At 36.4% G+C, this 27,743-nt stretch overlaps 1 protein-coding gene across 1 annotated transcript in view; it reads left to right on the top strand.

The window, feature by feature from the left end:
• The window catches only part of Rnf17 (ring finger protein 17), a 108,849-nt gene that overhangs the window by 48,835 nt on the left and 32,271 nt on the right, over positions 1-27,743 (top strand). The window contains exons 12-24 of the mRNA XM_051195628.1: positions 1,174-1,332; positions 2,357-2,546; positions 3,486-3,654; positions 4,386-4,576; positions 6,401-6,542; positions 11,448-11,601; positions 15,145-15,260; positions 17,169-17,286; positions 19,887-20,004; positions 22,814-23,041; positions 23,882-24,032; positions 24,172-24,290; positions 26,068-26,158. Coding sequence (XP_051051585.1) covers positions 1,174-1,332; positions 2,357-2,546; positions 3,486-3,654; positions 4,386-4,576; positions 6,401-6,542; positions 11,448-11,601; positions 15,145-15,260; positions 17,169-17,286; positions 19,887-20,004; positions 22,814-23,041; positions 23,882-24,032; positions 24,172-24,290; positions 26,068-26,158 — 1,946 coding nt within the window. The remainder of the gene's footprint in view (positions 1-1,173; positions 1,333-2,356; positions 2,547-3,485; positions 3,655-4,385; positions 4,577-6,400; positions 6,543-11,447; positions 11,602-15,144; positions 15,261-17,168; positions 17,287-19,886; positions 20,005-22,813; positions 23,042-23,881; positions 24,033-24,171; positions 24,291-26,067; positions 26,159-27,743) is intronic.

Below are 27,743 nucleotides of genomic sequence, written 5' to 3'. Positions count from 1 at the left end.
CTCATGAAATTTGTTCTTTATTGTGATTAAGATTCTTCCTTACTCCTCTGTGTATAGTATTTCTCTAAGTAACTTCTGCAGTACTCTTGATGCCTCAGATTTTGCTTTTTTTTTAATGTCTTTATATCTCTCCATAAATTTTAGTAGAAGCTTTGTTTGACTTAGCCAACTTGATTGGCAGTTGTTTCCTTTCAGAATTTGGCATACCATTTCATGCTGTCCTGACTTTAGGGTTACTGATAAAGATCTGATGTTATTCTGTGTTTGCATTAGTTGGTGAGCTTGTGCTTCCCCCTTACAACTTTTTAATATATGCTCTTTGCTTTGTATTTTGAATGTCTTGACTATGATATATCATGCAGAGTTTTTTTTTCTGCTATACTGTTATTGGATAGTTTGTTTTTGCCTTCAGCTCTTCTTAGCCCCTTGTTATGCTCTGTGGATCTTCGGTTCTCTTGGACATAGTCCAGAGTTCTTAAAAGCTTTGGTTATGCCGCTTATTTTTTGTTTCTTCATATATTATTATCTGAATTTGTCCTCCAACCTTGATATTTTTACTTTCATTTAGTCTTGTCTATTGGTAGTGTTTTCTACCATGTATTTTAAAGATTACTTTTTATATGTATATCTGTGTGTGTATGTTCATATGTGTGTACCTCCTCAGAGGCCAGGATAAGGCACCACATCTCTTGGAGGTGGGGTTACAGGTGGTTGTAAGCCATACCTCATGTGGGTGCTGGAAGCTGAACTCTTCGCCTCTATAAGAGCAGCAGCAAGTACTCTTACCCACTTGACCATTTTATCCAGCCCATACTGTGTTTATTTGATTAATTGATTCTTTCCTTCTGGTTCTTTGTAAGAATCAAAATATCTTTGCAAAATTTTTTCTGTATTTTTTTCTTTTTTCCTCTTTTATATTGCTGGCCTATTTACTAGATCTTGAATTGATTTTCCTCTACAACTCGAGTCACATGCAAGTGATAAAGTTGTTTTGTTGGAGATTTGGGGTTTAGACTCTTTCCTGGGGTGTAATTTTTTTTTTTTTTAGAAACTCATTTGTACAAGATAGCTTTTGTTTTGTTTATCTTTGTTGTTTGTTTTTAGGAAATTACATTTGCTCACCTTTTATGGTTATGTTTTAATAATGTGCTTTAAATGTGGATTCTTGCCCAGGTTGTCCAGAGTTAGTTTTTGTAAGCCATGTAATACATCCTTGCAACTTCTATGTGCGGAAATATTCACAAATTAAGGATGCAACAGTATTGGAGAAGAAGATGAAGCAAGTTTGCAATAAGTGCTTGCACCTTGATCCTTCAGACATTTTGGAGCTAGGTAAAAATTCTTCCAGATTATACTATTAACGTTGTTTAAATACTATAATATTTGGCCAGCCTACATAGACTTGGTAAAAGTTTTTTTTTCTTTTCACATAAAAGTTTTGGAATTATTTAACATAAATTATGTAGGTAAGTTAGCTAAATATTAAAATCAAATCTTGACACATGTTTAGAATGTAACAGCTCCATTATAAAGTGAGTTGCTTTTTAAATTACAGAGTTAATGACAGTTTCTCTAAGTATTTTCAGAATGAAGGACTGTTAAGAGAATGGGTTCCAGCTTACCTTGTTTCTCCTATCTCACTTTGTCTTGAGCTAGACTTGTAGCCTCTTTCTGAACTGTTGGGATACACAAGAAGTTAACCCCTTCCTTCCTGCCATCAAGACCATAGCCAAAGTTCTATAACAAGACAGATTTACAAGAAAAAAGAAGAATAAATATATTAGTGTACATAGACCTACAAAAAAAAAAAAAAAAAAAAGGCTAGAGGGTTGAAGCTTAACCAGTTCTTAAGAACCAGGGTGGAAAAGAAAGCAGCCAGAGCCAACAGTAAATTATTATAAATACAGCGTGTCTTGTGCAAATAAAGCCCTTCAGGCAGTTTCTGAGAGCTGACCTCAGAACAGATGAAAAGCCTATCTATGCTATGTGATGGATTTTTACTGTCTTCTTCTTTCTGATGATTAATCTTTTCTGTCTTTTTAAATATTGCTAGGACTTTGAGACAACCCTAGTATTTGGAAGTTCTCTTAGATAAAGAAACTTTGGGGAGGTAGACCTTATTTTTGCTTGAGGGAAAACCCAAGGAAAGTTAGAAAAGCCTTGATCCTAGCAGTTTGTTTTGCTTTGTTTGGTAAAATGACACCTCTGATATACCATACTTGGCAGTTCTATATAATTTAGTAAATCAATGAATTAAGATTTCTTAGTTGAAAAACTAAGATACATGTTTGTAAGTTAGAGCTTTAATTGATGTCTTTTTTATAAATGCTAATGATTTGTCTCTCCTGCTATTTAGGTGCAAGAATATTTGTCAACAGTATTGAGAATAGAATGTGGTGTCGAGGAATTATCACTGAAATAATTCCAACAAAAACTAAAAATATTAGAAAACCTTGTAGTCCAACAAAATTTTCAGTCTGTGAAATTTCACTAATACAGATATTCATGGTAGATTTTGGAAATTCTGAAGTCCTGATCATCACAGGGTATGAATCTTTGTGACTATTTTATATTCTTGGCCTGCTTAGAAACAATTATGGGAAAGGGGATTAAAGGAAGAAAGGATGGAAGGAAGGAACAGAGTTACGATTGTTCACTTCAAGGCTCTGCTTTATTATTTTGCTGTATATTTATCTTACAAAGTAAGCTAAATATTGTCCTTTATCAGTATTATTGAAAGAGGAACTTGAAAAAGAGCTCTTTTATATGCTCTGGATGCATATCTTATCTTGTCTCAGAGCAAGGGATAATATACTGATGTTTCTAAAGTATTAATAGTTAACTGCAAGTGATTTGCTACATTGTTAATCTTACTGCTATAAATTCATTAAAGGATGTTTAAGAGTCATGCTAACTCACTATAGGTATTCAAAACTCTTTTCCTAGGTCTTATGAAAAGAAATTGAAATGGTTTTGTAGTGAGAACCACTATTGTCTATAGCATGGTTACTTTATTTAATGCTCACAGTTTTATAAGTAGGAATATATATACATATATATGAGAAGGTGTGTCATTCTCCTTAAGTTTAAATTGAATAAATTGAAATAAAGGTAATCAAGATTTAATTCTGTATAGTAAAATAGTTTATGCTAAATAATTAAATAATAAAATTATTAATAAAAAGTATTACTTTAGGATATACATTTCTGCAAGATTTAACTTCAAGTAGTTATCATTAGAAGTACATACTTTGTAAAGGAACAAAGATGTTGAAAGATTGAAACAGTATTTTTTTTACTTATCTTTCTTGAGGCAGGGTCTTACTGTGTAGCACTGGCTGACCTGGAGCTCACTATACAGACCCAGGTTGGTCTCAAACCAGCAGAGACTCATCTGCCTCTGCTTCTACCTCCTGTGTACTGAGATTAAAGGCAAATCTGACCACACCCAGTGAAACATTATTCTCAATATTACTTCTCCCCAGAGTTGGTGACACACATATGCTACCAGAACATGTTGGTGAACAGCATATTACACTAAATGACTTCTGTCTGCTTCTAAAGAAGTCTGAACCATATAGTGAAGAACTGTTGAAAGACATCCCACCTTTAGCACACCTGTGTTCCTTGAAAGATGTCGTTCCATACAATTCAGTAAGTGGGGTGGGAAGTGATTCTCCCTCAAAGGCTATTGGGGTTTTAGTTGTTACCAGTGAAATTGCTGAGCTAGTCTGTAAGAACCAGTTAATCTTCATAAACACATTCTGCTTACTATTTGTGCAGTAAGCCTCTGCTTCCATAGCTGAAAATGTTTTAATGAAAATTTGAGTTCAAGAAAGTTTATATGAACATAATGAAATACCCAAGTAAAACACTATATTTTAGAGTCAATTTTGAAGAAAGATACCAGTTAGCAAAAGGGACACTGTATATTTCTAGACATTTTCCCCTCCTTTTCTATATTTTATTCATGGCTCGTGTAGCATTTTGTTTGGAATTATTTGTGAATCTTTTTCGCTGAGAAATTCTAGGAGAATAGAATTGACTATAAAAGTATATGTGAGGCAGTTCTTCTGTTATGAGGTCTATGAAAGCAGACATCTATGCCTTTGTTCATCAATGTATTCCCAACACATAGCAGCTCCTCTTCTACCATATAGTAGGTATTCAACTATTCAACAGTGTTGAGCAAAATGAATGAATGAAAGAATGAATGAATGGATTTTTGTTTGTTTTGGTTTTTCAAGAAGGGGTTTCTCAGTGTATCGGTTAAGGGTCTTTATTTAATTTAAAGTTGCAGGTGGGCTGGTGCAAAGCTACACCCAGCACTGGAACATTAGACCAAACTGGAATAACTATCTACTTTGGAATTTTTTTTCCTGTAGAGTGAAGGCTGGGAAAAGGAGGCAAAAGTAGAATTTTTGAAAATGGTAAATAACAAGGCTGTTTTAATGAAAGTTTTTGGAGAGGATGATGAGGTGCTTATTGTAGATCTGCAGAAACCACCAACAAATAAAATCAGCAGTGATATGCCTGTGTCTCTCAGAGATGCATTGGTTTTTATGGAACTAGCAAGGTAAGTAACTTGTTAAAAACGTAACTTGTTAAAAACGTAAATATTCCTTAAGATTGAAGTTATAATGGCTTGAGAGATGGCTCAGCAGTTAAGAGCAGTAGTTGCTCTTATAGAATACACTGAATTTGGTTCCCAGCACCCACAAGGCAGCTCACAATCGTCCGTAACTCCAGTTCCAGGGCCTCCTGCTGTCCTCAGACAACAGATACACACATGGTACATATACATAGCTGCAGGCAGAATACTCAGAAACATAAAAGTAAATCTTTTTTTAAGATTATAGCTATAAATAGGAAAAGAAGGGTTTTAAACATAAGGGAATCTGGCCTAGACAAGTAGCTCTCCTGTGTCTGCCTAACATGCACAAAGCCGTGGATTCAATCCCTAGCACTGTGTGAACCAGGCACAGAGGCACATTCTGATAATCCTAGTATTCAGGAGGAAAGGCAGGGAAGATCAGAAATACAGTATCATCCTTATCTGCGTAGCAAGTTCAAAGCCAGGATTGGCTACCTGAGCCTCTGGCTCAAATAGTGATGATGATGGTGGTGATGATGATGATAAAGATCATGGGCTCATACCAGAGAAGTGGCTCAGTGGTTAAGAGCATATGCTGTTTTTACAGAGGACCCTGGTTCAGTTCTAGGGACCCACTTGGTGGCTCACAACCATCTGTATCTCCAGTTCCAAGGGATCAGACTCTTCTGGTTCCTGAGGGAACCACGCATGCATGTGGTGTATATATATGCTTACAGATAAAACATTCATACACATAAAATAAATCCAAAAAAGTTATTGTGAGCTTTAAACTGAACTTTGGTGGTTTCAAAACATCACTATTGTGTTATCTAGGTGTAGTTATTTGTAAAAATTGCATTCATTTGGTTTAAGAAATTCAAGAAATTAAAGCAAATTCAAATAGAAGACTGATGAAATGATTCAGTGGGTAAAAGTACTTGCCACACAAACTTGAGAGACTGAATTCTAATCCCAGACCCACATGAAAACACCTCTGGACACACAGCACAAGCATCTACTCTCAGCACTCCTGTGGAGAGATGGGAGAGAGGTAGAGGCAGGAGAAGCCCTGGAAGCTCATGGGCCAGCTAGCCTGACCTACACAGCAGGAGAATGGAGATCCTGTGTCAGACAAGGTGGAAGGCTAAGACCTACACCTGATGTTGTTCTCTGATCTCACCTGTGCTCTGTGAACACCTTTAATTTTCCATATATCTTACACACACACACACACACACACACACACACACACACACACACACACGGTAGATTAAAAAAACAGAAAATATGTATAGATACTAAACATACTTTGAGTTTGTTAGCTTCATAAGAAGCTATTAGAGTTCCAAGATTGTGATTTAGCTGTTCCTGACTTAAATTATTTAGCATTTGGGATGGGTTCATGATCACTAATTTGTACTTAATGTCTGAATATAACATAGATACCTAGCACCCGCTTTTCCTATTTGCTTCACATAAACCAAAATTCAGACAGCAGAAGATTCTAAGTCGCTGTCCTGTGTGACTAGACAACTCCAGAAAGGCAGAGCATTAAGACTAGGAAGGGCCCCAGAGATTTAGCTGGCCTCACCTGAGTAGTGAGATGCCTTTGACCAGTTCCAGCTCCAAGATGCTTTAATTACTGAGCTCCTATTCATCCTGGCTGAAAAGTGGAAAACATGCCAAGAAATTAGAAGAAGTTAGAAGAAAGACATTGAAAATGGTATACCTTTGGTAAATAAGTCAGTATTTGTACAAGCCAAAAACCTTCTTAAGAATGGCTTTGCTTATTATGCTTTTAATTAGGTTTAGGTCACAATCACCAAGAAGTCACAGTGAAAAAAATACAACTTTATGCTATCATCCACCCATTTTGCCTGAAGAGATGACCGAAGTTTCAGTCATGGTTTGCCATATAAATAGCCCTACTGATTTTTACCTTCAGTGGGTAAGTATATGTTCTTTTAAGAGTTTTGGATTTTTGTCCCCCACCTCAATGCTCCCCGCTCCCCAATGAGGACCAAACCCAGGACCTTGCTAGTCAAAGTGCTCTCCCTCTGAGCTAAGTCCCCAATCCCTAAGATTTAAAACAATTCTTCTGTATGTTTAAATTTCTTAGGAGCTGCAACTTTAAACAGGAAATTCACAGGATTCATGGCAAATTCAAAATGTCTTTCTCCTACAAGTTAGTCAAACAGTGGTAGGAAGGGGTAGGGATGGTACTTACTTGTGAGTGTTTCTTACTACCTTGTAGACTCAAGACAAGACGAGGAAAGCTGCTTCCAACCACTAGTATCTACAAACTGTTAGTACTAACTTCAGAATAGATTAAAGGCTTTTCAGATTAAGTTTGTGATGTGTGACTGATCAATTTAGACATCTGATAAAACAGCAGGCTCATCATTGACTTCTCATTGCTTTATATGAATTAGCCCATATAAAAACCTTATGTCCTTGTGTGAATCACAAAATACTATGATGGGGCCTGAAGAATGCCATAGCATTTAAGAGCACTGGTTATTCTACCAGGGACCCACATGTTGGCTCACAATTGTTTGTAATTCCCGTTCCATGGGATCCAGCACCTCCTTCAGGCCTTTAATGATAGTACGCATACAAGTGGTGCATAGGCATGTATGCAGGCAAAACACTTAATACACATGTAAGTAAAATAAATACCACGATAAAGATGCTACTGTCTGTGGAGTCTGACCACAGGGATAATGCATCTTGTCGATGGCCACACAGCTCTGAAAGGGTACATACACCCAGGCTTGTTACTTCAGAACCTGCCATCTCCAGTATAGCACCACACTTGCAGGTTGTCCGGATGATGAGTGGAAGCTTCTAACCTTGTAATCAATTAGAACAGGAATTTTTTCTTCCATATTTTTGTAAATATAATGTTAATTTAACACTTTAACATTTTTAATTAAAATGTTTTGAGAACTTCATAATTGAGTACCGTATTTACATAATTTCTACTCTCCCTCTACCAACTCCCTCTCAAATTCATGACCTCTTGTTTAGTTTATTGTTACACACATGAATACAGCCTGCCAAGTCTACTTAGTGTTGGTGTGTGTCTGTCTGTCTGTCTCTCTGCCTGTCTGTCTGACTGCTTGGGTTTGGATAACCTATAAGGGGGCTTGTTCCTAGAAAAGACTGATTCTCTGTCTCTTAGCAGCCATTAATTGCCTGTAGCTCTTTGTCTAGGAGTAGAGCCTTGTGAGATTTTTGCATCCGTGCTGGCATGCCAACTGGTGCTGTCACTTACAGGTCTTGTTTAGTAACCTCATTGTTGAAATGCTATGGGTGCAGCTTTCCCCTCATGTATAGAAGACACTATTTCATAACTGATATCTGAACTGATTCTTAACAATCTTCCTTCTCCTGTTTCCACAATAATCTAGTCCCTGGACCTTCAGTATAGGGATTGTATTACCAATTGAAAGGATGTTTTAAAAGACTGTAGGAAGATACATTATTTTACACACACTCATGCATGCACATTTGAATGAAGTTATAGAAGTTATACCATTTGGGGTGAAAATACTCCCCCAAAAGCCATAAGCTACCTTAACAAAAACTCCAGTGCCAGCACAGGAGTTATTGGTCGGGGATATAGCAAGACCTTTCTCAAAGTAAATAAATAAATATAATAAAAAAGCAATAGGGTTTGTGAATTTACTGCATTTGTGAATTAAATAGGTTTATTTTATTAAACTAGGCTATTTTGTATGGTCTAAAAGTATTTTTGAAATAAAAAATCTTTCTATTTGTCCTTGGCTGATCTGGAACTCAGTATACAGACCCAGGCTGGCCTCAGACTCATAGAGATCTGCCTGACTCTGTCTCCCAAGTGCTGGGGTCACTGCTATGGACCAGTCCTATTGCATTTTGATTTAAGAGAGAATTACCAATTTATTTTAAAACTGCTAGATAAGTTATAACCAAGTGGATTACTTGTGGCATCAAAGCTATCAGACTCATTAATGAGCACAAGAAAAATAATCTTACTGTCTGATGAGAGAAGTCAGAGTCATGGTCACAAGTATCACATTAATTTTAGTGTACTAACAGTGAGTTGTAAGTATATCTTACAGTGCATTGTACTGTACAAAATCACCAGTAAAAGTTCAGCAAAATCATCTGAAAGAAATACAGCAGGTATACTCTATTCTGTAGCATAAGAAGAATGCTTGCAAGATGGCTCATTGGGTAAAAGAAAAACTTGCTGCCAAGCCTAACAACCTGAGAGATTGCTCTGGGAACCCATGTGGTAGGAGAGAATGAACTTCTGCAAATTGTTTGTCCTCTGCAGGGATGGTGTTATCGTGGTTTAATAAGGATCAGGATAAATAAATAGGCCAAATAGATGTTTATTCAGGGAGAAATAACTTACAACTTAGACAGATGAACACCAGCAGGTTCCACCGGATGCTCTCCTCTCCTAGTCCCACCAGCAAGAGAGCATTCCCGAGCTCCTCCTCAGACCTTGTTCTGCAGGTTACTTCCGCCCCTGGCTCCACCCCCAATGAGCATAGTCAGTGCCACAGAAGCAGACAAAGTGAATATCTCACTACAATTCCCCTTTTAGTCTAAAGAAAAGATTTAGGCTTGATACAAAACTATATACAAAACAGTGCTCTAAGAAAAGGAAAACCGAGAACAAAACAACCTACGTATCTAGTCCTAGGGTGAAGGCATAACAGAGTTTACAATAGAGTTGTCCTAAACTGGAAAGCTTTGGTCTAGTACCTAATATATCTAACCAGGAAGAGAGAATAATAGTTGTGATAGTTTAATCTTCAACTTCATCAAGATCTGAGAAGGAAAATAACAATACTAGTGTAGACTGGAAGTGCGGGTGGGCAATTTCCAAAAGGTATAGCAAGGACAGAAACAGCAAGCTACCTGGACAATCACCCAAGGTCTCACAGCAACGTTGGTACACCCAGTTTTGGTTAAGGCCTAGAGTATCTGACAGACCACAACAAAAGCAGGGAGGTAGAAAGGCTGTCTTACCCTGACTTGACAAGGTTCAGCAGTCTTCTATGTTTGTCTCCTGCAAGCACATAGGACCTCATGTCCAAATCAGTGCTGTAGTGCATGGACCCACACATGCATAAATGTGATTTTAAAAACATTTAATAGTGTAAGGATGTAATCACATTGTAGTGGTTTGAATGTAATTGCCACCATAATCTCATAGGGAGTTGCACTATTAGGAAGTGTGTTTTGTTGGAGTGGGTATGACCTTGTTAGAGGAAGTATGTCACTGTGATGCAGGCTTTGAGGTTTCCTTTGCTCAGGATACCACCCAGTAAGTCAGTCGACTTCTGTTGCCTGCAAGGGGTAGGACTCTCAGCTACTGTAGCACCACATTTGCGTGCACGCCATCATGCTCCCCGCCATAATGATAACGGACTAAACCTCTGAAACTTGTAAGTGAGTCTCCCCAACTTAATGTTTTCTTTCCAAGAGTCATTGTGGTCGTGGTCTCTCTTCACAACAACAGTAAATACTAAGACACTCTTAAACCCAGAAGGTAGAAAGTTCTGCAGAAAAGGAGGCTTTGATTTTTTTTTTTTTTTTTTTTAATGGTGCACAAGTGTGGAGGTCAGAGGACAACTCGCCAGAATTGGTCCTCTCCTCCCACCATGTGGATCCCAGAAAACTAGGTTGTCAGGCTTGGTAGTAAGCACCTTTGCCTGCTGAGCCATCTCACTAGCCCAGATGAGGTTAGTTTTTAAATTTTATTTTTATTATTTTTAATTTTACATAGGGTATGTAGGGTCTGCTTTTAAGTGCAAATGGTGGGAGAAGCCAGAGGATGGAATTTCAGGTAGTTGTTAGCCATCTGACATGGTTGCTGGAACAGAACTTGGGGCTTCTATAAGAGCAGCATGTACTCATAACCACTGAGCCATCTCTCCAGCCCCCACCCTGAAAAAGTTATTCTTAAAAGAGGGCTGTACTACCCAGGATTTCTGAATCTTCTTCAAATACCCCATGACAGTGCCCTTACCAGCAGGAAGTAGTTTGGAAAGAACAACACCCAAATTCCCAAATATTGTCTATAAATGTTTGTTTTCATTTAAATGGACTTTGTTATATAAAATAAATTTTAAAAAAAGAGGGCTGTACTAGTTTATAGAGTTAGAATGTGAATTCCCAAGATAACTTCCAGAAACATAATATAATCTTGGATTGCATAATCATTCAGATCATTCAGAGAAAACTAAATATGTCCTAGAAACATTAGTAGGAAAGGAACATTTACTGAAACAAACTGAGAGTTGATGGGGAAATGCTGTTCACTAAATTGTGCGTTCAGTGAGCTGGTGAGATGTGCAGTGCTTAAGAGTACTAGCTGTTTTCTTAGAAGACCAGGATTAGGTTCCAGCACCCACATGATGGCTCACAACCATCTGTAATGCCAGTTCCAGGAGAATCTAAAGCCCTCCTCTGGTTCCCATGGGCATCATGTAGGCATGTGGTGCACAGATATTCATGCAGGTAAAACACCATACACATGAATAAAAACCTTTAAATTTTATGTACAGTCTGATTTAGTTCTGCTAAAAACAAAAGTTTAGAGTATGTGTGTATGTACACAGATATGTCTAGATGAATACACAGTAAGTTACCTTGCTGAATAGAATCTTAGTTTTGTTATGTCTGCATATACTAAATTTATACTGATTCTGAAATAGTCTCAAAAATAAATTACATTACATAATGCCTGATTGAGAGATCTGTCAATGCCAGGTTAACGTTTATGAATTTCTGAGCAGTGCCTGTAATAAATTCAACATTTTCTATGAAGTCATATCCTTTTATTTCTCAGATGGAGAACCTGGATTTCTTATCTCTTTTAAAAACAATTGAGGAATTCTATAAAGGTGAAGATGGAGAAAATCTGGAAATCCTTTGTCCTGTTCAGGATCAAGCCTGTGTAGCTAAATTTGAAGATGGAATTTGGTATCGTGCTAAAGTCATCGGTAGGAAAGTGCATGTTGTTTCTACAGGGGAATGTTGTATATCAGAACTAGCATCATCTGAAGTGGCAGAAAGTAAACCATGGAGGTGGTGTTACTGTCTCTTGCCATGTGCTCTGTCATATGTCTTTAGAATGCAGTGGTAACATTGGGAAGTGAATCTCTGTCTACTGGAACTTGATTTGCTTAATTAGGAATTAATCATCAGGAATCTAGGTAGAAAACTAGTAGATGATGCAAAGCAACAAAAATCCATTCTTGAAAGTTGGCTGCCTCTACCTTCATCTGTTTCTTGCTATTTTGTTTGTTTGTTTGCTTGTTTGTTAAGGTACAAATCTATTAGTTTCCTTTCTGAATTACTATATTCCTCTTTCCTGGGGAATTGTTTTATTGTTTAATTTCCCTTTTTTTCCTGTACATTTTCTACATTCCTTAAGTGGTTGATTTAGCTCATAAATATTAGAATTCAAGTTCAGCATGATGACTCACACCTGTAACCTTAGCACTGAGGAAGCAAAAGCAGGAGACTCACTTCAAAGTCATTTTCAGCTACGTCACAAGTTCAAGGCTGACTTGAACTGTATGAGTGTATATCATGTCTCAGAAAAAAACAGCAAGAACTATTGCAAAATGAATTGATTAAAAAAATAGAAGTAAAACCAGGTTTTGTGGCTCTGTCTGTAATTTTAGCTGCTCTGGAAGCTGGAGTAGAAGGGCTGTAAGTCCATGGTCTGACATGACTTATCTAAAACCCTGTCTCAGGATGAAATGATAAAACGATCATTGGCCCAGCATGTGTCAGGTTTGCTTTAATTTCTGATAGCACAAAATAATAAATGTAGATAAATAAGGATTAGAGATTAAAGGTTTCTAAAAGGGATGGTACTAGCAACAAATATAGAAAAAGTATGTTTGTCACTTCCCTACCTGTGGCTATGAAAGAACAATTATATATGAAACTTGGGTTTCAGAAGTTAGACATACTGTGGATTGTTTAGTCCAGGATACTCTGCTCTTGTTTTTGTTTGGTTTGGTTTGGCTTTACTTCAGTAAAACTCATGTCAAGACTTGGTCCTCAGTGCAGCAATATTGAAAGGTAGAACCTGGTGGGAGATTATTGTAGGCCATGAGAGCAGAACTTTTCTTGGGGGAGTAAACTCTTGCTCTGGATTAATTACCAATAGAATTGGTGATTGCAAACAAGGCTGCCTCCCACCACTCCTTTAGCATCACCTACTTGAGCTTCCACTTTGCACTATGGGTTGAACATCCTTACCAGAAACCAAGCAGACTATAGCCATGTGCCATGGTGTTGAACTTTTTTACCATCTCTCTGTACATTTTCTACATTCTTCTTAAGTCTACCTAGCCTTTAATCCCAACACTTAAGGGGTGGAGTCTCTAGAACAGTAAGCCACACATACCACTTTTCCTTTATAGGTTATAGTGTCAGATACTCTGTGATAGCAAAACAAAAAATAGAACAACAACAAAAAGGAATAGGTCCAGTTTGTAAGTATATACATTTTTATTAAAAAGATCGAGTTTAGTTTGGCACTATTCAAAATGTTTTTCATTAGCTATCTACTACTAAAACAGAAAATTAGAAAATTCCAAATATGAAAATCATTTAGACTTCCAAATTAAGTTTTTTAATCCTTGGTCATCATTGATTTCATCAGTCTGTGGTTGGTGTCTTAAACTAGCTAAAAACATTTTCACATATAGTTCTTTTGAATGTCTTTTCTTGTGTTGCTGTAACTAAATAGCACAGACTGGGTTGCTTATAAACAATAGAAATGTTGCTCACACTTCTGGAGTCTGAGAAGTCTGAGTCAGTGGTGAGGGTCTGGTCTCCCTGCTTCTAAGAATTAGCCTTGCTGCATCTTTCAGGCAGTACAAATGCCATTTCCTTAAACAACAGAAGGATAAACATGAGTCAACATTTTTATTTTATAAATGAGCCTTTTTACAAGGATTCCTAGTCCCATACTGTAGAGCAGAGACCTTATGACTCAGTCACCCCTTTTTTTGTATTGGGCATTAAGCTTCGATGTAAAATTTGGAGGAAACAACTATTTAAACCATAGGAGTAAAGATACCAATGCTACTATTTTAACAAATATGAAATAAAATAAATATTTAATATCTTTAAAGTCTTGGAAATTACTTTTATTGGCTTCAAATCATGTATTTGTTGATTAAGTAGTGTGTTAAGTAGTGACTAAGGAGAAAGGTTCAGTCTTCATGGGAATTTTGAAGGTAGAGTGAAAGTCTACATATGACTCAGTGGTTCTGTCTTCCTGCATCTTCCATAGCCTTACTGGATGTCACACTAAAGGCTATACATGGTAACTGGTTTGTTTGGTTTGCTTTTCTTTTCTAGTGTCTGTTGCATTTGCAGTCTCATGTTCTCTTCAAATACAGTTCCTTTGTAATTCTTGCAACTGGGTGGGGATGGTTTTTCTTTTATCTGTCATTTCTTCTTAAAATCTTTAATACTTTTCTCAAGGCTCCAGTTACAGATATTATCTATTTATTTGTTACTGTGTGAGATATTTTAGATCACTTTATAACCCTTTTGTCCACTCCATGTTTATATGACTATTTTAAAATTCGTATACATATATATTTTCATTGCTAAGTTATAAACTCTAATCCTAGGTTGATCATTATGACAGATTTCACTTGCATTATTTTGTTTTCATTTATATATTTCCTAATACCTCAAAAATTTTCATATGATTAAAGCCTTTAGGATAATCTTAGTTCTGATGTACTTTTAAACCATGGAAGCATTCTTCCATTTTTCTTCCTAACTGGTAATGTTTAATCTCTAAGATGGCTATACATGTATTGTTCTGAGACTACATGTCACCTGGCAATACCATTGTTCCTCTGTATTAGAGCCTGCGTTTATCACTTCAATCTACTACATTGTTTTGGTCTGCCATCCTCCATTGCTTTGCTCAGAAAAAAAAATGAAAGAATAAATAAAAAGTAAATGTAGGACACCCCTGCCAATTGGCTTTGTTCTCATATGTGATTGATAATTTGGGTAAAGAAAAAAACACTATTGGTTAAATTTCATACCATAGCCTTCTACAGTTTAAAACTATATTTCAGTCAGAGTCTTCAAGATTCTGAAAGAATTGGGACTTATAGCCTCAGAGTGCATGTAGCAGACTGGGATATTTCTCCACCACCTCAGCCATCACATGTTTGCTACCACAGGACTGACCTCTACAGTTGTCATTCTGAGTTCTAGTGCTATGCCATATACTTCTTCCAGTCAGTCACTCTATTGTAGTGATGGTGACTGCATTCATCTTTCAGCTTCAAAATGAAAGCAACACATTTCATAGCCCTGTATGAATGCTCAGCAAGTATAAATCTTTGACCATCCATTTGGGTGATTTCATATGCGTCACTTTGTCCTTATTCAAGTTTCTTCATAATTGAGCTTCTCAAATTTTCTCTAAAGTATAGACCAGACTAACAGAGAGATCTGTACGTTTGTGATTTCTAATTTCATAACTTTTAAAGGATTGCCTGGACATCGAGAAGTAGAAGTCAAATATGTAGACTTCGGTAATACAGCAAAAATAACACTTAAAGATATGCGGAAAATAAAGGATGAGTTTCTGGAACCCCCAGAGAAGGTAATTTACCTGTTAGGAACTAGGATATGAGCCCAATATGAAATAGAAGTTCTTTGTACATAGAAATATCATGTTAATGACTATTGTTATCTGTAAACAGTGTCTGATACAAGAACTATAAAGTGCTGTTTTATATATAAAATACTCTTTGAGAAACACTGTTGAGGAGCTAGAAAGTAAGGATTTGCCTAGCATGTACAAGGCCCTGGGTTCAGTCCCAAGCTCTGCAGTAATAATAATAATAGATATATGTTGCCAAAAATATAAACATTTAATATATGTGTATTTCAGGTAAGTAGCCACTGGTGTGGAGCTTTGCATTCATCCCAGTGAGGTATCATGTCATGTGCTAACAGTTCTAGTTTCATGACACATTGAGTGAAAAAGCTCATCTCAGAAGTACTTTACTGTTGTTTACTATGTTAGTAGTAAAAGGTCTACAAAGATGAAATGTGAGAGAATATGTAAAATACTGAACTGTGGTGATCTCTGAGGAGTAGAACAAGAAAGAGGCTTACTTCTAATTTATATTCTCTTGTTACTGAACTTTTTACTAAGATTTTTTAAAAGATTTATGTCACTTTATTCACTTTTAAAATGTATTACATCTTTTTTTTCTTGTGTGTGTGTATGTGTATGTACACAGATATGCCACAGCACTCATATAGTTAAAGGGACAACTTGTAGAAATTGGTTCTCTCTTTCCAATATGTGGGCTCCAGGGATAGGACTCGGATTTTCTGACTTGAAAGCATATATTCTTAACTGGAGCCACCTCACCAACACAGGCTATTTTGTTTTGTTTTATATAGAAATCATTAAAAAACAATCTATTAAATGCAGATGAGCAAAAAGAAAGGAATCACTCAAGAATATCAATGGGGCAGATGGATGGCCCAGTTGTTAAGAGCATTGGCTGCTTTTCCAAGAACTCTGGTTTGATTCCTAACACTCACATGGCAGCTCACAGTCATCTATAGCTCCAGTTCCAGGGCTTCTGATGACCTCTGTGGTCTCTGTGGACATGAGAAATGCATTAATGCATAAACATGCAGGAAAATATATGCATTACATAAATAAATATTTTAAAATATATTCAACTTTTTAACCATGCATGGTGGCACATACCTCTAATCTCAGCATCCAAAAAGAGGAAGGCAGATCTTTGAGTTCAAGACCAGCCTGGTCTACATACCAAGTTCTGTTATCAGCCAGAGTTATATGGTAGGGCCCTGTCTCAAAATAATAATAATAATAATTCAGTGTTTTTAATATATGTTCTTGTAGGATATATCTTTCACAATGTTTTGAGACAGTTTTACTGTCTTACTGTGTAACTTTGACTGGCCTGGAACTAGCCATGTAAACCAGGATGGCCTCAAACTCAAAAGATATTCATCTGCCTTTGCCTCCCAGGTTCTGGGATTAAAGTCATGAGTTACCAGCCATACTTTTAACAGTTTTATGATGAATATAAATTGTCCTATAGTCTGCATTTCTCCCTTTACACTATATCATAAGTGTCTTACCTTTCAAATAAATTCTTATTCTTGTATGTGAATTGCAATAATTTCATTCAACCAAATAGTTAATTCCAATTATTTTTATTTATGAAGATAGTTTATAGATATTTCACATATTTCATAATTTCTAAATAAGTTTGAATTAGAGAGTTGTTTTGTTTTGTTTTGAGGGTTTTACTTGATTTGATTTAGGTCCTTCCTTCCTGCCTTCCTGCCTTCCTTTCTTCTTTTCTTTCTCGCTCTGGAGTTAGAATCCAGGACCTCAAGCATGCTTTTCCAGTGTTATATCAACCAACATATATAAGTATTAGGTTTCTACACATACATAATACTTTGAAATAACTATAAGTTCATATTATTAATAGTGGAAATTTGTTTGATACAGGCAATTAAATGTAAGCTGGCATATATTGAACCAAGTAAAAGAGCACAGTGGTCCAAAAAGGCTAAAGAAAAATTTGAAGAAAAGACTCAAGACAAATTTGTGACATGTTCTGTTATTAGTAAGCTATTTCTATCTTTGTCTATTATTGTTATTATTATTTGAAATGAGATTAACATTATATACCAATGGTTATACCTTAGAATAAATTCGGTGTGCCTTGAGTAGTAATAATGAAAAATAACATTCACTTGTAATTAGGATTGGAGGATTTTTATCTCTGTTAAAGCCTTACAGTCAAAGAACATCAGACCAAAAAACAAAAACAAAAAAAAACAAAAAAAACAAAAAACAAAAAAAAAAAACACCTTTGAACCTAATAGTCCTAATAGTCTCTGCTACCTTGGAATCACTGGGGCCAGGAACTTGAGACCAGTCTCAGCAACATAGCCAGGTCCCATTTAAAACAACGAAATCTTCACTGTGGCCCCTTGAAAACTTGAAGACAGAAAATTAACTTATTTATCTGTATTTACTGTGCCTAAGGTTTATTCTTAAACAAGTAAAGGGAGGCAGAACATGGTTGGTAAATAGTTTTGTTTGTTTATTTGATTACTTGTTTGTCTTTCACTTATAGATTCTCCATATTTTGAAAAGAGTTATTCCAGCTTTATAAGAGTTCAGGTCTACAACCCTAGTTGACCATTAGCCCACATTTTTCTAACACAAGTTCTGAAAATCAAAAGTTGAAGGACTGAATCTGATTTGAATTGTTACGGCATCAGTGCTTTCATCTGAATTGGAGAGCCTTTATATTCCTTTGGTGGAAATCTGATATAGAAACACACACAGAGAGAGAGGTGGGAGGGGGAGAGAGGGAAAGAGAGAGTGTGAGTGAGTGAGATGTTTGTATGCAATTTTTATCTTTTCCAAATAACAAAATCTAGCAGTGTTGGGTTTGGTAAGCCCTAGTATACAAACTATAGACCATGTTTATTTAGAGAAGATTTATAGTTGCTTTTCAATTCTGTCACACTGTCATTAAGTGAACCCAGCTAATATAAGAGAAGCTGAGATGAAGTGCTGAAGGTTGAATAGCTTAAAAATGCTGAAGTGTCTATGATAACTTAATTGAATTTGGAAGGAATGATTCAGTTGAAGAGTAATATAGAAGTTGCAACCTTAAATTCATCTGGCTTCTCTGAGATGAATAGCAAAGTCCTCCTAGTCCTTGAGCAAATCCTCTGAGTTTGAAACAACTTTAACCCAGACAGTCGCTGCTCAGCATTTGGATATAAAACCTTTAGGTTTTAGTAACTTCCTTTACTATCATTCCATGGAAAATGCCAGTTATTTCTTTATTTTTATTACATGCTTGCAGAGGATAAGGCACATGTGTGGAGGTCGGGGGACAACTTACAAGAGTCAGTTTACTCCTTCCACCATGTGAGTCCCAAGAATCAGACTTGACAGCAGGCACCTTTACCCCCTCAACCATCTTTCCAGCCCTTGGATTTCTTTCTTGATTACTCTTTTCTTATTTAATAATTTTTTTAAATACCAGTGACCACTAACACCAATTATACCATAGTTGTTGACTAGGATAATTTGATTTAAGGAATGTCAAAGGATCCTGAACAACCCTTACCATTACCCCACTACCCCACCCCCATTTACTTGTGAACTGATAAAATTGGGATGTTCAGATGAGCCCTGATGAGAACAGCAGCTTTTCCTCTAGTATAGATTCCAGGGGGAATAAAGGAAGAAATCACGAATGGCCATAAAGAATAACAGCTGAATTTAAAGAAGTCTAGAACTATGGAAAGTAGGAAAGTCAAATTATCAAGGCTTACTACTACTTAGCCATCTATTCTAGATAATTTACATGAGACATTGGACAGTAATCAGAAATGATATTTCATCTGTTGAAGAAAGTTTTTTAGTGTGTATTCTTAAACTATATAATGTGTTACTGCTGGCAACTGGTTATCTTTTTATTTTGAACTATCATTCTGATTAGCAGCTACCAACTGCTATTAATTTTGTAAAAGATAGTAGTCATGTACTGATTCCGTATATATTTGAGGTATTGTTTCCTAAAGAAAATTTTTGTTATTTTTTTCAGATACTTAGTCAGCAAGTTCCTTTCTATATACTACTATTAAGATAATTAATTTTTACCTTTAGTTAACTCTGTTTAAAAAGAGCAGCAATATTCTCAAAGAAAACTTAGACAGTTTATCTTAAATAAAGTAACAGAAAAAAATACTAGTTATTTGAAAGCTCTAGATTTTTGTTTTCAACTTTTTATTAGCCTTAGAAAAGTTGTAAATGTCACAATAGTCACTGGCCTAAGTTAATAAGTTAATTTTCATTCACTTCTATCTTTTTGTTTCTTCCATTGAAGATGCATTAATTTTTATTTTATGAATCTAAAATCTTTAAACTGCTTTTGGTTCATTACAGAACAAATAGCACATGATAACCTAAAACAAAATTTTACTACTCTAAATGTTGTATACTCAGGTGTTTATGGGCAGTCACCGTGACTTCAGAATACTGCTCTAACTCCTAAGGAAACTGTAAATTATTCAGTCAGAAATCTCATGTGTGCAAAAGTCAGAAATTGCTTCCAATTTCAAAAGAGGAATTCACTAATTTAGTGCACTTTGTAGCACGTGTCTTTTCTTTTCCCAACTAGTTTTAATGGTTTTACAGAGGTTCTGGAAAATAATGAACTCTTGGTTGAGCTTTTTGACTCTCGGGCTCCTGGAGCAGCTGCTGTTAGTATTAATGACCAGCTCGTCAAAGAAGGCCTAGCGTCTTATGAAGCAGGGTAAGTAGTTGGTGCAGCATCACTCTAGTTCATATGTAATGCTTTAATCACATGCATCAGAGAAAAGATGGTAAGGGGGATGGTTGGAGTCGTAGTCTAATGAGAAGTAAAGCAGCCTACTTTTCATTCTTAGTTGGAGTGAAAAATCAAGAGAAGGACTTCTTTTTTTTTTTTTTTTTTTTTTTTTTTTTGAGAAGGACTTCTTGAGATCAAGATTGCTTCTAAGACAAAGAGGCTACATCTCATTTCCAGGTGGAATCTGCTTATGCAGCATCTTGGACCTATTTAAGTAAAAAACATCAGGATGAGAAACAGCACTAATGATAGTGATAGAGTCTGTATTCCCAGTTTAAGAAATTTTTATCATGGGTTTGAAGGGTGACATTAGCCAGGCCTAAATATTATTATCCAAAGCAAGGAGCAGCCAGTAACAGATGTGATCTCAGGAGCAGAATGGCAGAGTGGCGGTGATGGTGGGTTGGTGGGTGGTTTAAAGGTCAACAGAAAGAATTCTGCAATGGAGACATGCAAAGAGGGTTTCCAGAACCGCCTTTATGCAGCCTTCAAGAAAGCCAACATTTGAACACCTTTTAGCATAGCCAAAGAGACAATAACCTGCAGCCAAGGCCTGCAGTGACTCCTACTAATAGTAAGGGCCTATGATCACGTTCCCACGTTCACTGTTAAGTCTCATATGTAGAAGGGAAAGAAATGAAAGTATATTTAAAACTATATTGAAAACTTTTAAATGCTGGGAGGCTTTGAGGGGGTCTGTGGGGGGGGACATACATGTATGTATATATGCACTTGTATACATGTACATGTGTAAAGGCATGCGTGCATGTGTATTCATGGAAGCCAGTGATCAAACACATGTGGTGTTCCTCTGGAGCCATGTGAATTTTCTATGAGATATTATCTTCCAGTGCTACCTGGGGTTCACATACTATGGTAGGCTGGCTGGCCAGTGAGACGCAGGGATCCTCTTGTCTCTGTTTCCACGGTACTGGAATTACAAGCATGTAACACCATGTCTGATTTGGTTTTGTTTTTTATTATTTTTTTTTTTTTTTCGTTTTCCAAGATAGAGTTTCTCTGTGTAGCTTTGAAGCCTGTCCTGGAACTCAGTCTATAGACCAAGCTGGCTTTGAACTCACAAAGATCCACCTGCCTCTGCCTTCCAAGTGCTGGAACTAAAGGTGTGCACCACCATCACTCAGCTGCCTGTTTTGTTGTTGTTGTTGTTGTTGTTGTTTTTGTTTGTTTGTTTTAATATGAGTGCTGGGAATCAAACTGAGGTTTTCTTATGCTAGTATGAAACTTTACCAACTGAACTATCTCTTCAACCCCCAAAGCCAGGATTTCTTCAAGATGCATAGATAAGTGAATTTTAACAGATAGTCATATATCCATCAAGTTGTGCTCTGACCTCCATGAGTGTACTATGGGATGTGCATGCCTGTACACATATAGTACACATACACACAAATCTAAAACATAATTTCAAGCCAATGTCTATGGTGACTATAGATAAAAAAAAAAGTCTAGGGGTAAAAGGAAATTCCTGTACACTGTGGGGGGGAAAACCTTAATTCTAAGATGAGGAATAAGAAGTAGGGCAGTTTTAAATGACCTGTCAGATCTACATGATCCCACCTGAATGGCATTGCCCTACATGTGGAATTGGGGTGGGGGAATGGGAGGGGAGGGTGGTCAGGGTGCATGTGAGAGGGCAGAGAGGATAAAAGGGAGGGAGGGTGGGAGGAAGAGGGAACTGGGATCAACATGTAAAATAATAAATTCAAAAAAAAGAAGTAGGCAGTTTCATCTTTTCTGTTCAGCATAGATAATTTTATCTTAAGTGAGCAAGAAATTTTTGCAGAAATAGAAAAATCCATGCTAAAATTAATATGGAAATTCAAGTAGTAAGTAACTCAAACAGTCTTGAAGAACCTAAGGATATGTACATCCTAATTTCAAATCTTACATCCTAATTTCAAATCTTACTACAAAGCTACAATAATCAAAACAGTATGGTATCAGCAAGTACATGAAGGAAGTAAATGCATAAGTCTGGTACTCAGAAAAGATGTGGTGGGTGATTTAAATGGGTTGGCAACATATAAATGATAAACAAGAAAAGATGAAGTTATCTCATTAGTCCCTCAGCGAAGATGAAACCCTGTGGGTTATCAGGCTTGGGGAAGGGGTAAGATTGTAAGCCTGAGGCAGGTAAAACTAGAAGCAGATAATACTTGAAAAAGAAAGAGTAGCTGTATTGAGTTCAGGTGAGAATTGAAAACTATCCATTAGATTTGGCAAAAATAGAAAAACAACACAGCAACAAAAAAAAAAAATAAAAAAATAAAAACCTGTCAGTTATCTTTGAACCAGATCTCAGCTTATTGTGAGAGCTTTTTTTCTTCATCTAGTTGTCTATGTTAAAATACAACTTACTAAGTGTAAAATAGTTGTTTTGCTCAATGCATTCTAATGGTAATTACATTCCTTTTGATGAACTGATCATTTTTACTGATGTTAAACTCAGAGTTGGATTCTTTGTGAGTACAGTGTATCAATGGGAAGAGTTGAAGTTATGAGTAAGATTAGAAAGTTTGGGTTTAGCTTTGTTTTTGTGTGTGTTAGCTGTGATGTTGGTGAAGCACTCCTTTTTAAAGTCAACTTTAGTAATTATTGTTGATATCAAAGTTTGGAAATTAAATCATAGATAAAACATGTTCATCTCTAAAAATAAGCAAATATTAATATCTTACTGATAACTCTTTTGCCAACTTCTGTTATTTTTCAGGTATACCCTCAAAGATAATTCTAAAAAGCATCTTGAAGTATGGGATCCTTCTCCTGAGGAAATCATTTCAAGTGAAATAAACAGCTTAAGTCCTCTATCTGTAAAATCTCTACCTAATGAGAATTTCCAGTCTTTGTATAACAAGGAACTGCCTGTGAACATATGTAATGTAATTTCTCCTGAAAAGATTTATGTTCAGTGGTTATTAACAGAAAACCTACTTACAAGGTATATAATGAAAGCAATTGCCTGTGGTTTCATTCTTCTTATACTTTGCTTCAAATATCTAGATGCCATAGTGTTGATGGTGTTTTTTTTTTTTTAAGTCATGAAATTATTTTCAACTAAATTGTCTCTAAACTCTTTTAAAAAGCATAGCATCTCTTTTTTTTGGCTGTTGTCATACTAAAATTTATGCCATAAGTACATACTAAGCCCTGACTCCGTGACAGCCTGTATTTAGTGTTAAGGATTGTAGCAATCACACCAGCAATTCTTTGTTAAATTCTTTGCTTAAATTATAGCAAAGAGGAATAATAAACAAATAAAACTTAGTCTAGGGGATGATGAAAGAATAATAAAATAAAACATTCGAGGAGAATGGTTTTAAGATGTTTGAGAAAGACCTCACAGAGACAATGTCTTTTCAATTGTGTCTTAAGATGGGCACTCAGGAGGCCAAGGCAGGCAGATCTCTTGTGAGTTGTAGGTTAGCCAGGAAAACACAGTGAGTCCCAGGTCAGCCATAGCTACATAGTGAGAGCCTGTCTCAAACAATTAGAAACTTCAAGCTGTGCAAATGGTGTATCCTGGTGGGGAAGCTCACATCCTAAACGGCTATCAGTGTATCCTGAAGGAGACAGGAGAGCACCAGCCCCGGTGTGTCTGAGGAACCTTTATTTCAAGCAGAGGGAAGAACTAATTCAAAGGTAAAGATGCTTTATACCGTCAAAGAATGTTGCATCTAGATTGACCAGGGAGAAGTGATCAAAGAATTTTGGAAGAAAGTGTCCTGTCAGAGAATTAGATAAGAAATTATTTGAAATTAAAACATTTTGTATCCTACAGTTTGGAAGAGAAGATGACAGCTGCCTATGAGCACTCTGAGTGGAAACCTGTTAGGTGGGAACGTGACATGCACTGTGCTGTTAAGGTCCCAGCTAAAAGTCAGTGGAGAAGAGGCCAGATTATCAGAATGGTTACAGACACATTGGTGGAGGTAAGTGAAGAGTTAAACATAGTCATGAAAGTACATTTTAATTTGTTTTGTGATTACTTCAGTTCTTATTATGCTTTACAATTTGAACAAAATCTTGAAATGTTGCCTTTCCCTAAACTTAAATTTACTGTTCTCATAGGTCTTGCTGTATGATGTAGGTGTTGAACTGGTAGTGAATATTACCTGTTTAAGAGAACTTCAAGAAAATCTAAAAACAATGGGAAGATTATCTTTGGAATGTTCACTTGTTGATATAAGGTATTTTTTAGCTAAGCAAATTAATTTTCTCATTATTGTATATTACCATTTTAAATATTAGCATGTCTTCTTGTCAGTTTTAATTAGTATTTCTGAAACTTTCATCCAATCTCATTAAGGGATTTTTGAGAGGGGTGTTGAGTAGGTAGTTCCTCTTTGTCAGTGGTTCTCAACCTATAGGTTTTGATCCCTACAGGGTGTCGCATATCAGATATCCTGCACATCGTGTATTTACATTACAATTCATAACAGTAGCAAAATTAGTTATAAAGTAGCAATTAAATAATTCTATAGTTGGAACATGAGGAACTAACTGTATTAAAAGGTTGCAGCTGTAGAATGGCTGAGAACTATCATTCTATGTAGTCCTAGAATGTAGACTGTAGACCAAGCTGGCCTCAAACTCACCTGCCTCTGAGCCCTGAGTTCTGGAATTAAAGTGTGTACCACCACACACAGATTCATTAAGGGTTTTAAGAAGAGGGAATAATAAATGTTTGAGCCTATATTTTTAATAGCATTAAAGAAATAGCAGGAAGCTAAATAAAATTCAAACTGTTGAGAATAAAAACCTTTGAGTAAAAATGAAACAGATGGAAATAAAATATGTTTCATAAATTTCCAAATATACAAGAAGATAGAGGTGTAAATTAGTAATAGTAGTAGATGGTATGAAAGACCAACAGAAAATAGAATCAGAAAACAGAAAAATCAACTTAGTGTGATGTCCTTAACTGTAATTCTAGCATTCAGGAAGCTGAGGCAAGAGGATTGTATAAGTCTAAAAACCAGTATAAGCTACATAGTGAGATCTTCATTCAAAAAGAGGAGGAGGAGAGAAGGCAGAGTTAGTTTAGAACAAGATGATTAGCAAAAAAAGCATTTGAAAAGAGATGACAATTTGCAACCCAAGAAAAGCTAGAAGTATATATAGAAATGTGGGCTGAACTAGGAAAAGTACAAAGTACAGCTGACTGTGGAGATGGCTCGGTAGCTGGAGGCACTTGGCCACCCTGCCTAATGAGTCCAGTCTCCTGGATCCATATGCTGAAGACAACCATGCCCCAAGTTGTTCTCTGACCTCCACATTCATATTATGGCATTTGTGGATGTGTGCACACATATACAGAGTATAACTTCTAGAAGAGAACCAATATAATATTAATTTGGAAAAACTCCAAAGGATTCAAAAGAAGAGTCAGCATAAGTTTTGTAGACATCTCAAGGAAAAAATTAAAACAGTACAAGAAAAAAAAACCCTGTAATTCATCAAAGATTTTGAAACTATGTATTGAGAAAGTATATGGCTTGTCAAAGAAAATCAATTCAGAATAGTCAACTCTCAGAGATAATTTAGTAAAGCTGGTTTACAAAAGAAAGAAAAGCCTAATGTCATCGCTAGTGTTTTATAATAAAGGATAATTAAGTGACATTTAAATACTTAAAGAAGAAGGAAGCTGTAAGTTTCATAGCAAGCCAAATTTCAGTGTAGGTATATATACAGATACACACATTGTGTGTGTGTGTGTGTGTGTGTGTGTGTGTGTGTGTGTGTGTGTGTGTGTAATACAGAGACAAATATATATATATATTAGCTCACATAGAAAGGGGATAAAGGCAATGAAAATGGGAAAGAATTGTGAAAATAGCAAAATTGATATTCACATTTGTTTCTCACTATATAAAGGTACAAACTGCATGTGTTTATATTATTTCTAAATATGTCAGTACTCTGTGATATTCACTGTAATACAAGTAGTTATTACTTTTGCTTCAGACCAGCTGGTGGAAGTGACAAGTGGACAGCAACAGCTTGTGACTGTCTATCATTATACCTTACTGGAGCTATAGCAACCATAATCTTACAGGTAGGTAGACTGTCCTGGCTAGTTTTGTGTCAACTTGACACAAGCTACAATCATCTGAAAGGAGGGAGCCTCAGTTGAGAAAGGAACATTTTCTTAAATAGTTATTGATGGGGGATGGCCTAGCCTGTTGTGGGTGGTGCCTCTCCTGAGCTGGTGCTCCTGGGTTCTACAAGAAAGCAAACTGAGCAAGCATGAGGAGTAAGCCAGTAAGTAGCATACCTCCACGGCCTCTGCATCAGCTCCTGCCTCCAGGTTCCTGCCCAGTATGAGTTCTTGTCCTGACTTCTTTCAATAATGAATAGTAATATGAAAGCATAAGCCAGTTTTTTTTCCTCCCCAAGTTGCTTTGATTATGGTGTTTTATCCAAGTAGTAACCCTAACTAAGACACATGGTTAACAGTTATAACAGATACATATTTATTGTTTCATTGACGTTGTCATCTAGTCTAAGTTTTATTTTCTTAATAAGAAATATTTAGAATATATTTCCAAACTATGTTGAACTTATGTCAAGGTATTTTACCTGTGCATAACTTTTTGTCATGGTGGTATACAGCAATAACCCCAGAACTCAGGAGGTAGAAGGAATATTTCCAAACTATGTTGAACTTATGTCAAGGTATTTTACCTGTGCATAACTTTTTGTCATGGTGGTATACAGCAATAACCCCAGAACTCAGGAGGTAGAAGGAATATCAAGGGTTAAAGGCCTAGCAGGGCATGTTGGTGTACTATTTTAATTCCAGCACTCTGGAAGCAGAGAAATCTTTGTGAGCTGGAAGACAGTCTGGCCTAAACAGCAAGTTCTAGGCCAGCCAGTAAGAATCTGTCTTGCAATAAATAAATGAATAAATAAACAAATAAATAAATAAATGATATAGATGCATGCATAAGTATATGTATACATGTTAAGATACACACACTTATGTGGGAGCACAAGCCATGGCTAATATGTAGAGGTTAGAGTACAACTTACAGTCTTTAGTTCTCCTACCTTATGAATCCTGGGGTATTGAACTCAGGTCATTAGGCTCTATATCTTGTCTTCCCCTTCCTAACTCTCTTTTCTGTTTCTTTTATCTCTCAAATTCTTATCTTCCCCCCAGTTCTTGGGGGTACAGGTATATACATTTGCAACAGTAATTCTCTTTACAATACAATGTTAGGCTTCAGTTTCTCAGGGTCAGTAAGGCAGGTAAGATTTACATACAGAGCAATAAACTAAAACTGCTAGGGGAAACTTTTAGTAACCATTACTTAGGGCTGAAGGTAAGGGAGAGGGTCTAAGTTCAATTTGCACAAGAAACAAAACCTGGCACCTTCCAGTGCTCTAGCCTCAGTGGCAGTACTGGCCTTCAGGAGAGTTTACTTTTCCCTGAGGATGAACAAATGGGCTGATTCCCTATGTCTTTATCTTCTCAGGGGAAACAGGAGGGAGCAGTAAATCTCTCATCTAAAACAAGACAAATGACTTGACAGATTTTGATGATCCCTCCTGGAAGGCCTCACCTTCCCTGTGGAATGGGTGGGGAATGGGTTGGGAGGGGGTGGGATAAATGGGAGGATGGGAGGGAGAGGGAACTG

This window comes from Phodopus roborovskii, unplaced genomic scaffold, assembly GCF_943737965.1.
Source record: "Phodopus roborovskii unplaced genomic scaffold, PHOROB, whole genome shotgun sequence".
NCBI lineage: Eukaryota > Metazoa > Chordata > Mammalia > Rodentia > Cricetidae > Phodopus > Phodopus roborovskii.
The sequence above is the reverse complement of the archived record's forward strand: the minus strand, read 5'-3'. Positions and strand labels throughout refer to the sequence as shown.